Genomic DNA, 13508 nt, shown 5'->3' on the forward strand with positions numbered 1-13508 from the left:
CGTTCCTTCCCAAGCGAGAAGCAATAAGAATAAATGTCAATGTCACGGTTGTCAACTGTCAAATTAGTTTTTTTTTATATTGCATAGACTATCTAAATGCTCTATAAAGTATGGTATACATGACCTTTAGAACAGTAAAAAAAAATTGTATGTGAAATATTTAAAACTCTTAAGACGGAACTATACCACGTGATCGTCCATACAAATGGAGAAAACGATTTTCCACTTTCAAACATTTTCCATTCTCCATGATTTTTTGTACGTTATTGACACAATTAAAAATTAGGTTTACAGGTTTTCCTTTTTATCAAAATTTGAAAAAATAAATTGTTTTTAAAGCTATTATTCCCTCTAAGTGCCCTAGTAATATTAAAACACCATTTCAAAGTGTCCAAGCATTATCCATGCTCATATAGTAATTTCGTTCATGAGTTGAGTTGAAGATTCGTGCAGTAAAGTATTATTATTGTTGTTATTGTATAATTAGCCTAATTCTTCAAAATTTTAAGTCGTAAAAACGTCTCAAACATAACCAACCGTCTTTTGTCAAAACAAATTCAAATCAATTTTCATACATGGCCTTTTTTGTTTGCTGATAAATTGTTATAAAACATGGAGGAGCCAGACTTTGTAGGTTGCGTTAGTTGCATGAGCACCACCGATTTATACGACCTATTTGCTGCTTATTCCGACAATGTGGAAACTTATGCAAAAATGTTTGAAACCTGCTTCGACTTGAAGGTAACCATTTATTTTTTAATCTTTTTATTTCATGTTTATTTTGATCTCAAGTCATACAACATGCATACAAATTGCAGTTTTAAACATGACCATCATTTTTCCTCATTTATACTATGGTGATTCCACACTAGGACCTAAGTTTTAAAGTTATATTATAATCAATTTGTTTTTAGGTGTTGAATATCTCTAAATATATTTGTGCGGTATGTACTCAGAAGCTGGAAGAAGCAGTAGTTTTCAAAGAACAGACTTTAAAGAACATTTCCATGTTGCAAATTATAAAAGGTAAAATAAATCATTAAAATTTTAAATAAAAAAAATTCGAAACTAGTAACTCTTTTCAAAGGTTTTAGTACTACTAGTTCCAAGTTTTATTCTAGATTTATGACTATCAGCCACTAGCATGTTTTAGTCTACAGAATAAAAACAGATTATAGTTTACATAGTTGAGGTATCAAGCTAAAAAAGTCAAATACTATCACTTTCACCAAGGTTTTATAGTAGTAGGTAATTAATTAAATGATTTTTATTTTCGAGACAACCGGTCTGGCCTAGTACTGGTGACCATGCCTATGAAGCCGATGGTCCTGGGGTCGAATCCCGGTAAGGGCATTTATTTGTGTGATGAGCACAGATATTCTTCCTGAGTCATGGATGTTTTGTATGTATATCATTGTCTGAATACCCGCAACATAATCCTTCTTTAGCTTACCGTGGGACTTAGTCAATATGTGTAAGAATGTTGTTATAATATTTATTTATTTATGTATGATTAATTTTTTGGGTTCAATGGTTATTTTTACTAAGCTACCAAGGTGCAAGTAGCGGAATGTTTCCAAAGAGTCAGAAAAGATATATAAAGGAAGTTTCCAGTTTGTAACCCTATGAAAAAAAGTAGTTTATACCTTTCCCATGTGCTGAAAATCACAATTGTGACTGCAGCTGGCAAAACGCCCCATTTTGTCACTTGCCATAAGGATGCTATGTCAGGTTATTCGCATAAACATATAAGCACATCTCATCCTTATGGCAAGCAACAAAGTGGGACTTTTTGCTGGCCATGGTCACAATTTAGGAAAAATTACATCGACATATCAGAAGTTATTTACCAATAGTTTCCTAGTGTGTACTGCGTTAGCTTCTGGAACAAAAAAAGTCATAGAACTCTTCCACACTGGGTTGGACCTGGGTGATCTAGCTTGCCCAGATTGAGCTAAGTCACCCACATATTTTTTTAGGTTTTTGTGGATAATTGTAATATTAGCGTACATTTTATTCTTATTAAAAACATAATAAAAAATAAATATGTCGGGACAATTTTACACAGATCTACCTAGCCCCAAACTAAGTAAAGCTTGTACTATGGGTACTAGGCAACGATATACATACGTATATAGACAAATAAATGCCCGCTCTTACCGGGACTTGAACCCAGGACCATCGGCTTCACAGGCAGGTTGACTACCCAATAGGCCAAACCGGTTGATATTTAGTTATTAATTATGTCAAATATTTAGTTATTTAGCTTTAATAAAATGTTAAATAAACCCAGAAAATAAAATAGTCATAGATTACCATTATCCAAACCAAATATATTTTCTCAGATGAAGAATACCTAGATGAGTCAATACTAGAAGAGGCAGATGCATCCGAGGAGGTGGAGTCTCAGGAAGCAGCCTCCGGCAAAAACTTGGAAGCCGGCGATGAAAATGAAATGGATGGTAAGATATTATGTATTTGTTATTATTTCTGTTGACACTACTTTAAACTGGAAAGCAATTTTGTGAAACAAGTTGTTTTCTTTGCATTTGTTGTATTACAAATGAGCAATTAAATATGGCTTCCTCTTCCCTTATAATTATTATTTTTTGATTAAATAATTAAAGGGCTTTTCAATTTCTCATTCTAAACTTACACGAAACAAGCACTTTCACATGCCAGTGGCAATTATCGCACATTACGCAACTATGTCGAAAATTTAAGCCATATGTTTTACGATACATGTGCGAATAGGCAATTCGCAACTCGTGTTGATTTAATTTAAAACACTCCCTTTAGTCGTGTTTTAACTTATCCCCACTTGTGGCGAGTTTCCTATTTTTCGCACTTGTATCGTAATGTACTATTGTTTGCTCTTGCCCCTCCATCCTCTTTTGCCAGTCATCCCCCCCTCACCCCCTTTCCTCCCGCAGGAGAGCTAGACGAGCAATACGCCATCCAAGCCCTGGACGAGACGACGTGCATCTACTGCGATCTTACGCTGTCTGATGCTGCCGAGGTACCTACCTTACTGTTCCTCCATTCCCACTCTACCCACTTCCACTTTGTAATTTTTTTATAAATTATATGTGTTTTTCCGAAACATTCTTATAAACATTAGTAGACACATTCAATATGTTAAAACGGGTCACTCGCGTATTTTAAGTCGAAAATGCTCGACATGTTTCACTCCGTACCGAGGAGTGTCGTCATACGTGAGTGACCCTTTTTAACATATTTAATATGTCTGTGTCTCGCGGAAGTTTTGTTATTGAAATTAGTAGACATTAGTCTGAGTGTGCTGGCTGAACGGGCGGACTGCCTGCCAGTGTTAAGTTTCTATTATTATAGTTTGTTTGTTCTCTGTTTAGCAACAGTTAATTGTATTTAAATAGTTTTTTTTCCTATTGTAGTTGTGTAGTACTAACCAAGCTATGGACTCAGAGTCTGCAATATATATATATTTTTTTATTATAGTCAAGAAATTCGATTCTGTGCCACTCGGTACCTTTTTGATAGTTGCATTAGTGGCACGAATGTACTGTCAGCAAAACTGTTAGCTTTGCACCTGCAATATTACATAATTTGTATGCAAGGATGCTAAGCTAATTGGTTTGCTGAGTGTACCTATAGGAGACTAGAGGCTCGGTCTTTAGAAGTGCACCAAAAAACCTGCACACCCCGCAACTTGGAAATTGGAAAACTATAAATGTCATAAAACTAGCAAAACCTTTACCTGCAATGTGAATTCGCGTTTTAGTGCAAATCAATCGTAGCGAATGCAAGTGCTTAATGAATATCGCGAAATCAAGTGTCCTAGCTATATTTGCCCAAGTACAACGGGCAAGTGTACACATTGGCGATCTAACATGAAAATCGCTTACGCTCCATAGCGATCGAAACACAACTGTCACCGTTGTACTAATACGGAAGAGTGATAGAGAGACACAAAGCGTTTCGTTGTCGAAGCGATAGCGATTGTCACCTTCGCTACGCCGGCTGATTATTATACGTTTAGCTTTATAAAAGTTTGCGGCTTTAAGCCCAATTTTTGCTGTGCAGGTAGAAGAGCACGTCCGCTCCGTACACGGGCTAGAGCCCCGAACCGGACTCCGACTGCAAGAGTGCAACATGTGCGGCGCCACGCTCACACACGACGTGCTCGACCACATCAACAGGTGTTGTATTCTGTGTACCACGTAAAACCATGAGGCCGCTCTATAATAGTGCGTCACGGTGCGATTCGAATACACCGCCAAGCCCCATAGTCGCATGACATCATGATAGTTTCACAGTCATTTTTGCACCTTCATGCAAAACAAGAGTGCGACGCGAACTCAGCGCAAAGTTCACATTTGTCCCCGCCCCGGGCACGTGAAGCGGGGACATATAGGAATACAGCAAAGTTCTACCCTCGCTTTCCATATCCTATCGGATCGTGATTCGTGAAGGTGTACGAGAGTGGAGCCAATCCACATTTTTTTATAGGTACCTTGATTTAATGACTTGTTCCTGATTTTTGGTCCTGACCAAAAACCGGGTACTTTACCATCGGTGGGTGTTGGTAAAGTAAAGCTTCTTTGATTCGCAGTTAATCCAAGTTTGGAGAGGACAGTCGCAATTATACTGAACGAAATGTTTAAATAAGTGAAAAAAAATATTTTGTTACTTACACAAAAATGTGGACTTGTGAACTAATATGTGTTGTCACGACATCGGTATTAGGATATTGATCGTAATGTATTTCTTTATTACTTAATTTCAGTTATTTTCTATTTGATTACTCAATGAGATCGGATAATATTTTATTTCCATGTAACGTAATTTAATTTTGACAAAGTTCTTTTGAGTTCTAGATTTAACTAAAAGTAGATTTTTTTAAAGACAGTCCTTGTCGCAGATGCCATGGCGCCAGTTCGGGAGACAACCGCCGCTATCCTTGTCACTTCTGCGACAACGTGTATACTAGTAGAAAAGCCTGCTACACTCACCTTCGGATGAAACACGGCTGTGAGTATCTACCCAACACTTTACAGGTACCTATAGTTTGGCCAGGGACTACGTCAAAATTCTTTTCATTGTCTTGTTTTTAGTTCCCAAAAAATGTGACAGAGTTGAGCTTTTTGTATGAGCAAATTTAGTTTTAATTTTTTTCTCTAGTTAAAATATAATATACAGATCTAGAAAGATCTACAATAGCACTCGGTTTTTTAATTTATTTGATAAAAGACATAAATACAAGAGTGACAGAGTGGTCAGAAACAAGACAACGAAAAGAATTTAGACCCGAATGTCTCAATTCAAACATAGATAGATATAATCATACTGTGTTAGTCTTACGCTAGTACTAGCATCCAAAAAAAGGATGAGTACCTACAGTTTTTTATTCTTATTTATTGACAAATTGGGTTTGCCAGACTATATTAGTCGGCCTAACCGCTAAGGTAGGCTGAAAAGCAGGCAAAAGTATAGGGTCGATATCATAAAGCCGCTGATTTACTCGTGTTTACGCGCGACTAAAGGTCTGAGCTGTGAATAATTTAAACCCGATAGTTTCACGGTTAGAAAACATTCTTAGCTCAATTTTGATGTATTTTTACTTGTTTGATTCAGTAAAACTCAGCAACGATCAAACACCAAAATACACGCCCCGTGAACGCAAAAAATGCCACATTTGCGATCGCGACTTCAGTCAGAAGCAGATCCTGAACAAGCATCTCTGGAAGGTGCATGGCTACGAGGTAAGAGCAGGAGGCAACTATCTGTTAGATTGAGACGTAATACCTAAAACTAAGCAACATTCCCCAAGAAATGTAAGCATTTGTACGTTACATACAAATAGCCATACATTTGACGTGCCCCTCCCCCGCAAAAATTGGCAAACTGTTTTGTACAGAAAATTACAGACAAGGCGTCTCCAGTTAAATCCTCCAAGGCAGCATAGGCCTAAAGGTATATTATTTTATCTTAGATTAAGTTATTGTATTGAAAAGACGTAAGTATACATACTTATTTGTTAAACACAGGTGGAAAAACGCAAAGCCTTCCTTTGCCCTCTGTGTCCAAACCGGGTGAGCTACGGCGCTCAGTTCAGCCGACACCTACTCACAGAACACCGAGTGAGAGAACACGTGGAAAGGCTACATCTACATTCCATGGACGGTAAGTATATATTTCAAAAACAATAGGCGGGTCTACACTCCACACAGAGCGAGCATGTGTGGGCCCGCCTAATAAGTTTTTTGTCAAACAGTTCATTTTAGATACATGATGTTGTCGCTGACTACCTACTCTTTGTCAACAGGCAATTATCATCGAGACAATTGTATAATACTCAAATACAATTAGTTTGCGTTGTTTTATCACCGAGTTCCCATAGCCTCCTCCTGTCTATCCATCAGATCAGCTCAATGGTACCATAATATTGCATTGTCATTCAATTTACATATGTACCTATACCAATTATCAGCTTCATCGGAAATTTTGATGTGGGTCAAATTTAGCTTCCAAGATTAATTTACAGTACATATGGGGCTACTTTATAGCACTAGTGCGAGAAGTAGCATATTACGTTACTGTGTCGAACATTTAAAGGGCCATATGTACTGTAAAACGTTGTACGATACATGTGCGAATAGGTAATTCGCAACTCGTGTCGATTTAAAACACTCCCTTCGGTCGTGTTTTAATTTATCGCCACTCGTTTCGAATTTCCTATTTTTCGCACTTGTATCGTAATGTACTATTACAGTACATATGGGGCTACTTTATAGCACTAGTGCGAGAAGTAGCATATTATGTTACTGTGTCGAACATTTATAGGGCCATATGTACTGTAAAACGTTGTACGATACATGTGCGAATAGGTAATTCGCAACTCGTGTCGATTTAAATCGATTTTTTATTCGTAATGTACTATTTAAGTAATTCTTCAACTCTTTCCAGAGTTCATGTTATTCAAAAGCGCCATACAAGAGGAAACCAAGTATCGCTTCCGAAAAACAACTGCCAGTAAACAGACGATAGAGGGCGTGCGGTCGCATTATATGTGCAGCCAATCCGGAGTGTATGTATGTCAGGTAAATACATGACCTTCCAATTAAGTATATTAAAGGGTCACTCACGTTTTGGTCGACAAGTATCACTTTTGAAACACCGACGATAAGAGGGCGTGCGGTCGCATTATATTTGCAGCCATTCCGGAGTCTATGTATGTCAGGTAAACACATACCCTTTTGATTAAGAATATTAATGGGTCACTCACGTGTTGGTCGACAAGTATCACTTTTGAAAAACAGCTGCCATTAAACAGACAATAGAGGGCTTGCGATCGCATTATCGCTTTTGAAAACAACTGCTAGTAAACAGACGATATTCACGTTTTGGTCGACAAGTATCACTTTTGAAAAACCGACGATAGAGGGAGTGCGGGCGCATTATATATGCAGCCATTCCGGAGTCTATGTATGTCAGGAAAACACTTAACCTTTTGATTAAGAATATTAATGGGTCACTCACGTGTTGGTCGACAAGTATCACTTTTGAAAAACAGCTGCCATTAAACAGACAATAGAGGGCGTGCGATCGCATTATCGCTTTTGAAAACAACTGATAGTAAACAGACTATACAGGGCGTGCGGTCACCTTGTTAGGTTACTAATAACCTAATAAAGATACAATACAAGCCAATCTCGTCCTTATGGCAAGCGACAAAGTGGGACGTTTTGCCGGCCGCGGTCACATGTGCAGCCAATCCGGACTATCCGGAATCTTATGTATGTCGAGTAAATAATAAAACCTTTTTATTAAGTAGGGTAGAATGGGGACACGCGTAACATTTCGTACCACGGCGAAACCCGTGTTGTGCTTCAGTAAGCTGTGATGAAATTTGACGACTGATTTGATAGTCTATTATTTCAAACAATTGGCGAAGACAGAAAGGACCGGGATCGGTCTGTATGTGCTTATATCTGACCCCAACTTACCCTTGGGTACAGGTGACACTCTTGTTTTCTTCTAACAGGACGAGTATACGTTGGTTTGGAATGAGAGGTTGAATATGTGTAAAAGCGGCTTTTCCAGAGCAGATATACAATCCTTTACCAGATACAGCGGGATAGCATCGAGACCCATGGAGGCGCCACCGGCTATGTAGCTGCGGAGCGGTGTTTTGACTATTAGATAAACCTACAGAGCTATTGTTACTTTCCACCTGCTGTTACGTTTGTGCCCGCTCTCCTCTATATTAACGAGTCACTCACGTTTTGTTCCACCAAGTATCGCTTCTGAAAACAACTGCCAGCAAACAGACGATAGAGGGCGTGCGCCGTGCGGTCGAATTATATGCGCAGCCAATCCTGGAATCTATGTATGCAAAGTCTGTGCAGAGTTAGATTTTTTATACTACGTCGGTGGCAAACAAGCATACGGCCCGCCTGATGGTAAACAGTCTCTGTAGCTTATGTACGCCTACAACTCCAGAGGAGTTACATGCGCGTTGCCGACCATAACACTCCACACCCTCGTTGACTTCTGGCAATCTTACTCATCGGCAGGAACACAACACTAGGGGTAGGGTCTAGTGTTATAGGCTGCGGTTTTCTGTAAGGTAGATGTTCAGTCTATTGGTCCGCCATTTTGCAAAAAAATTTCAGACCTGAAAGGCGTTCCTCCAACCAGAGGCGGCGTTAGGCGTGGGCGACGTGGGCCTCCGCCTACGGCCTCGCGGTTCGAGGGTCCTCGCGCCTCAAATAAGTATAATATCTCGGACACAACGTAAAAATTATCGTTATTTCTTGCGCCACCAGAGGGCCTCGCTAAATGTACCTTGCCCACATAAAATTTTGGTCTTGCCCCGCCACTGCCTCCAACTTTCAAAACACTTCGTTACAGGGTAAAGGCAAGCGTCCGGCGCCGGAGCGGCAAATCTACAAGACGGGCAAAGCGTGCCCCGCGCACATGATCGTGACCGAAACCACCGAGGGCGTGCTCGTCACCTTCCACAAGACACACGTCGGGCATGGCCGTGAGTTACCTCGAAACCTTTCTAACGTGGTTGCGATTTTTCGTCGATGAGATCTATAGGCCATCCGACTCGAGCTCCGTGTTAGCTGGAAGTATACCAAATTTCAGCTCAATTGTACTTTAGGAAGTGGTTCAAATTTTTCACACAAGATGTGAATAAAATATGTGAAATATATACACCCTTCGAAACAAATATGAACATAGGTATCTAGATTATGTTTACATGTTTTCAGCAGTGGATAGTTACATATTTTATAAGTACATATCTAGATAACCTTGCTAATTTAGGCAATGTGTAAAATGTTTATCAATATATCATATGATATCTTCATCAATTCAAATAAAATACAATATCAATTACTAATTCATATTAATCCATAAATTTTCTAAGAACATGTACTTATTATGTATAAAAACATACAAAACGTAAACAAGTAAATTTTTTTCTGTTTGGCGGAATTGACTTAAATTTATATGAGTTTTTTTCCTTCTTATGACCTCAGGAATAAATTATAAACTGAACTAAATGTCATATACAAAGAAAAAATTCTGCCGTGACCCCGGTGGCCGCTAGGCCGGCACCTGCCGCGATAGCAGAGGACGCTGGTTGGATTCCAGCCTGGGGCACTGGAGGCCTAGGTCACTTTTTCTTAGTATATGACATTTATTTCAGTTTATAATTTATATAGTAATGTTTCTACTTGAAATAAAAACAAATTAAAATATTTTCTGAAAATAATTTAATTTGTTCTAATACGTCTAATATATAATAGTAAACGATAATTATAAGTAGTTAGTGAAAATAAGAAAAACCTGGAAACAAATATCAACCACCCTTTCCAGCTTGCCCATACTACCAGCCCCGCGAAACCAAGAAACCCAAAACGGAGACCATCTCAAGCCTCCCACCCGACCGCGATCCGGAACCCGAGCCCGAAGAGAGCGCCGGGTATGACGCCGCGTGGATCTGCGACTCGTGCGGCATGGCGTTCATGGACGCCGGCGAGTTCCGGGAGCACGTCGCCACGCATGGGCTCGTGCTGTTCCCGTGCCAGTACTGCGAGAGTGTGAGTCTCCTTGTTTATGGTAGCCTGGTAACTGGCATGTTCATGGACGCCAGCGAGTTCCGGGAGCACGTCGCCACGCATGGGCTCGTGCTGTTCCCGTGCCAGTACTGCGAGAGTGTGAGTCTCCTTGTTTATGGTAGCCTGGTAACTGGCATGTTCATGGACGCCAGCGAGTTCCGGGAGCACGTCGCCACGCATGGGCTCGTGCTGTTCCCGTGCCAGTACTGCGAGAGTGTGAGTCTCCTTGTTTATGGTAGCCTGGTAACTGGCATGTTCATGGACGCCAGCGAGTTCCGGGAGCACGTCGCCACGCATGGGCTCGTGCTGTTCCCGTGCCAGTACTGCGAGAGTGTGAGTCTCCTTGTTTATGGTAGCCTGGTAACTGGCATGTTCATGGACGCCAGCGAGTTCCGGGAGCACGTCGCCACGCATGGGCTCGTGCTGTTCCCGTGCCAGTACTGCGAGAGTGTGAGTCTCCTTGTTTATGGTAGCCTGGTAACTGGCATGTTCATGGACGCCAGCGAGTTCCGGGAGCACGTCGCCACGCATGGGCTCGTGCTGTTCCCGTGCCAGTACTGCGAGAGTGTGAGTCTCCTTGTTTATGGTAGCCTGGTAACTGGCATGTTCATGGACGCCAGCGAGTTCCGGGAGCACGTCGCCACGCATGGGCTCGTGCTGTTCCCGTGCCAGTACTGCGAGAGTGTGAGTCTCCTTGTTTATGGTAGCCTGGTAACTGGCATGTTCATGGACGCCAGCGAGTTCCGGGAGCACGTCGCCACGCATGGGCTCGTGCTGTTCCCGTGCCAGTACTGCGAGAGTGTGAGTCTCCTTGTTTATGGTAGCCTGGTAACTGGCATGTTCATGGACGCCAGCGAGTTCCGGGAGCACGTCGCCACGCATGGGCTCGTGCTGTTCCCGTGCCAGTACTGCGAGAGTGTGAGTCTCCTTGTTACTTATGTTAGCCTGGTACTGAAGACGTATGAAGACAGAATTCTATGAATTTATGACGTTTACTAGACACTTGCACCGTCTGGGCCAGTGTTGGCCGAAACGTTAATGCGAAATATTAATGATTTACGGCTCAATTTGTAATGGTTAATTGTCAATTGCAATTAACGTTCGGCCAACACTGGTCTGGGCTATGAAAATCGCTGCCAACATATCTTGCTCTGACTCGTATTTGCCTAGAGATTAGAATCTAAATATGTACTTTTTTTTAATTTATTTTTTATAAAGGTACATAACATTGTGACACCAGTTTATTCCTCGCCAAACTGCTATCACAGTTTTTTGGTGAGATAGCGCTCATTTATACATTTCGATATTTATGCTATGCACTTAATACTAAGCTTAGGTACTATGTGTAAAGCGAACATGCATGGCGATAGTTTATGAATATAAAAACAAACAAAAACGAAATAGTCACTGGTACTTAACAACTAATTCAACTAATTTCTTGGTACCGCCGTGTGGTGCCGGCGTTTAGAATAGCACCACCCCATCTCGTCCCGTGGGTGTCGTAAAAGGCGACTAAGGGAAAACCGGCGGACGGGCAGCAGCGTCCGTTGTGTTTTTATATATCTCTACTGCGGTCCCTCCAACCACAACCAATTTCACTAATTTAAAAACTAAACCATTTCTCTAACCAACATCCAAACCAAACCAAAAATTCCAACCAACCAAACCAAACTAAATTTCACATTAATCAAAACAAACATAACTTTCACCAACTAAAAATCTAACAAAATCGCAACAACTAACTTCACAAATCTCAACCTGGGCCCATGGCCGCCCGTAGTCAATGCGGGGACCATGGGTCCATTTATAGCGAAACCACTAAAACAACGCCGGGCCTGTAAACTGAGCATCACCATTGCTTTTCGTCTGATGGTGATGCCGGGCCCGGCATCGCATAACTCACTAAAGACTCTCACAAATGTCACCTCGGGCACAGGGTCGCCCGTATCCCTAGCGAGGGCCCTGTGTCTTCAACTGACACAATAAACCTTTTAAAAAAAAAAAATTCTTGGTACAATGCCTCAAGGGCCTATTTTAGATATAAAAAAAAAATTGTTTATTTCAGACATGTGTCCATATAAGTATTAGCTAGTTCTAGTAATCCTCTGTATATATCCATTATGTATATTGTTATTGTACATAAAGATTTTAATGTATTCAGGTTAATGTCAAAGCAATATTATTTGGGTAATTTTCCAGTAACGTTTTTTAACCTTTTCTTAAATTCATTTATACTACATTTATTTTCTTCCCTTAGCAAGCTGATTTCATTACACAATTTTGGTATAGAAAATATATTAGTTCTTTTGCCATAATAGTTTTTAGCAGTGCTTTGTACAATTTTTATAAGCCTTATGCTCTTTGTTTTATATTTACTTTGTTTCCGCACCTCAAATTTATCATATATTTTTTTTTTATATATATTTTTTTTTTTTTATAAACTCTCAAATAGGGTAACTTGAGATTGTATAACTTTATCCCACTCTCCCACTACCCCCTACCTTGAACCCCTTATTTTAAAGCACACGCATATAAACTGTGTTTTTTACAGGTATTTCAAAATCTAGAAGCCTGGTCCCGTCACCTGAGAATCGAACACAACGTCTTATTATTCTGAGATGAAAGATTATGTTTAGAATAAGAATATTGATTTTATTTTGTTACATGTATGAGTTGTTTTGTTCAAGGTTGATTTTGTTATAAATGATACTAAAACTATTTGTTATTAAATAAATTTAATCTATGAATATGTTTTGGTGTTTGATTTTATACTCTGTATCTTTAGGTATTTAAATAAAAGTAAACAATATCTACCCTCAAATGGCTCCTTAAGCTATTTGAGGGTAGATGAAAACATTACACGATTAAATAATGTAGGGTAAAGTCAGGTCGTTCAGTGACAGATTCAGGCGGTTTTGTATTTGGTTGGTTAAACAATATATTATAACTACCCGAAAATGTACAAATTGATTGTTTACTTTTATTTAAATACCTAAAGATACAGAGTATAGAAGATAAGATTTAATACTATCTAGTATTCACATAGGTCATTATTGTCATTAATCATTTGTCCCTCCCTTCTCTAACACAGCTTCGAAAACGTTCATTTTCTTGCTCATTGGACAGTGCCTTTAACGACCGCGCGAAAGGTCAAAAAGCGGCCAAGTGCGAGTCGGTCTCGCCCATGAAGGGTTCCGTACCATTTATGACGTAATAAAAAAAAAACTACTTACTAGATCTCGTTCAAACCAATTTCCGGTGGAAGTTTGCATGGTAATGTATATAATATATTTTTTTTAGATTTTTCATTCTGTTATTTTAGAAGTTACAGGGGGGGGGGATACATTTTTCCACTTTGGATGTCTCGCGCAAACTATTCAATTTAGAAAAAAATGATAT

At 39.8% G+C, this 13508-nt stretch overlaps 1 protein-coding gene across 4 annotated transcripts; it reads left to right on the plus strand.

Moving 5' to 3' along the window:
- The first annotated feature begins 352 nt into the window (after nt 1-352).
- LOC133531422 (zinc finger protein 77-like) lies at nt 353-12858 on the plus strand. Of its 4 annotated transcripts, none has more exons than XM_061869623.1 (12): nt 353-741; nt 915-1026; nt 2346-2462; nt 2934-3019; nt 4063-4178; nt 4901-5010; nt 5614-5741; nt 6027-6162; nt 6946-7079; nt 8893-9025; nt 9868-11027; nt 12661-12858. In XM_061869623.1, exons 1-12 carry the CDS (start codon nt 613-615, stop codon nt 12724-12726), a joined length of 2427 nt encoding a protein of 808 aa, XP_061725607.1. In that variant the 5' UTR covers nt 353-612; the 3' UTR covers nt 12727-12858. The 4 variants fall into 4 exon arrangements, with proteins under 4 accessions (XP_061725607.1, XP_061725610.1, XP_061725609.1 ...); XM_061869626.1 differs by having other exon boundaries at nt 373-741; nt 9868-10091; XM_061869625.1 differs by lacking the exons at nt 915-1026; nt 2934-3019 and having other exon boundaries at nt 621-741.
- Nucleotides 12859-13508: the final 650 nt, after the last annotated feature.

This window comes from Cydia pomonella, chromosome 25, assembly GCF_033807575.1.
Source record: "Cydia pomonella isolate Wapato2018A chromosome 25, ilCydPomo1, whole genome shotgun sequence".
Lineage (NCBI taxonomy): Eukaryota > Metazoa > Arthropoda > Insecta > Lepidoptera > Tortricidae > Cydia > Cydia pomonella.

Bases quoted from the DNA above. Each gene is read 5' to 3' on its own strand.
- LOC133531422 (XM_061869623.1), top strand. From the start codon at position 613: ATGGAGGAGCCAGACTTTGTAGGTTGCGTTAGTTGCATGAGCACCACC. The intron at 5,011-5,613 runs GTGAGTATCTAC...TGTTTGATTCAG, and splicing joins CCTTCGGATGAAACACGGCT to TAAAACTCAGCAACGATCAA. The intron at 11,028-12,660 runs GTGAGTCTCCTT...TGTTTTTTACAG, and splicing joins CGTGCCAGTACTGCGAGAGT to GTATTTCAAAATCTAGAAGC.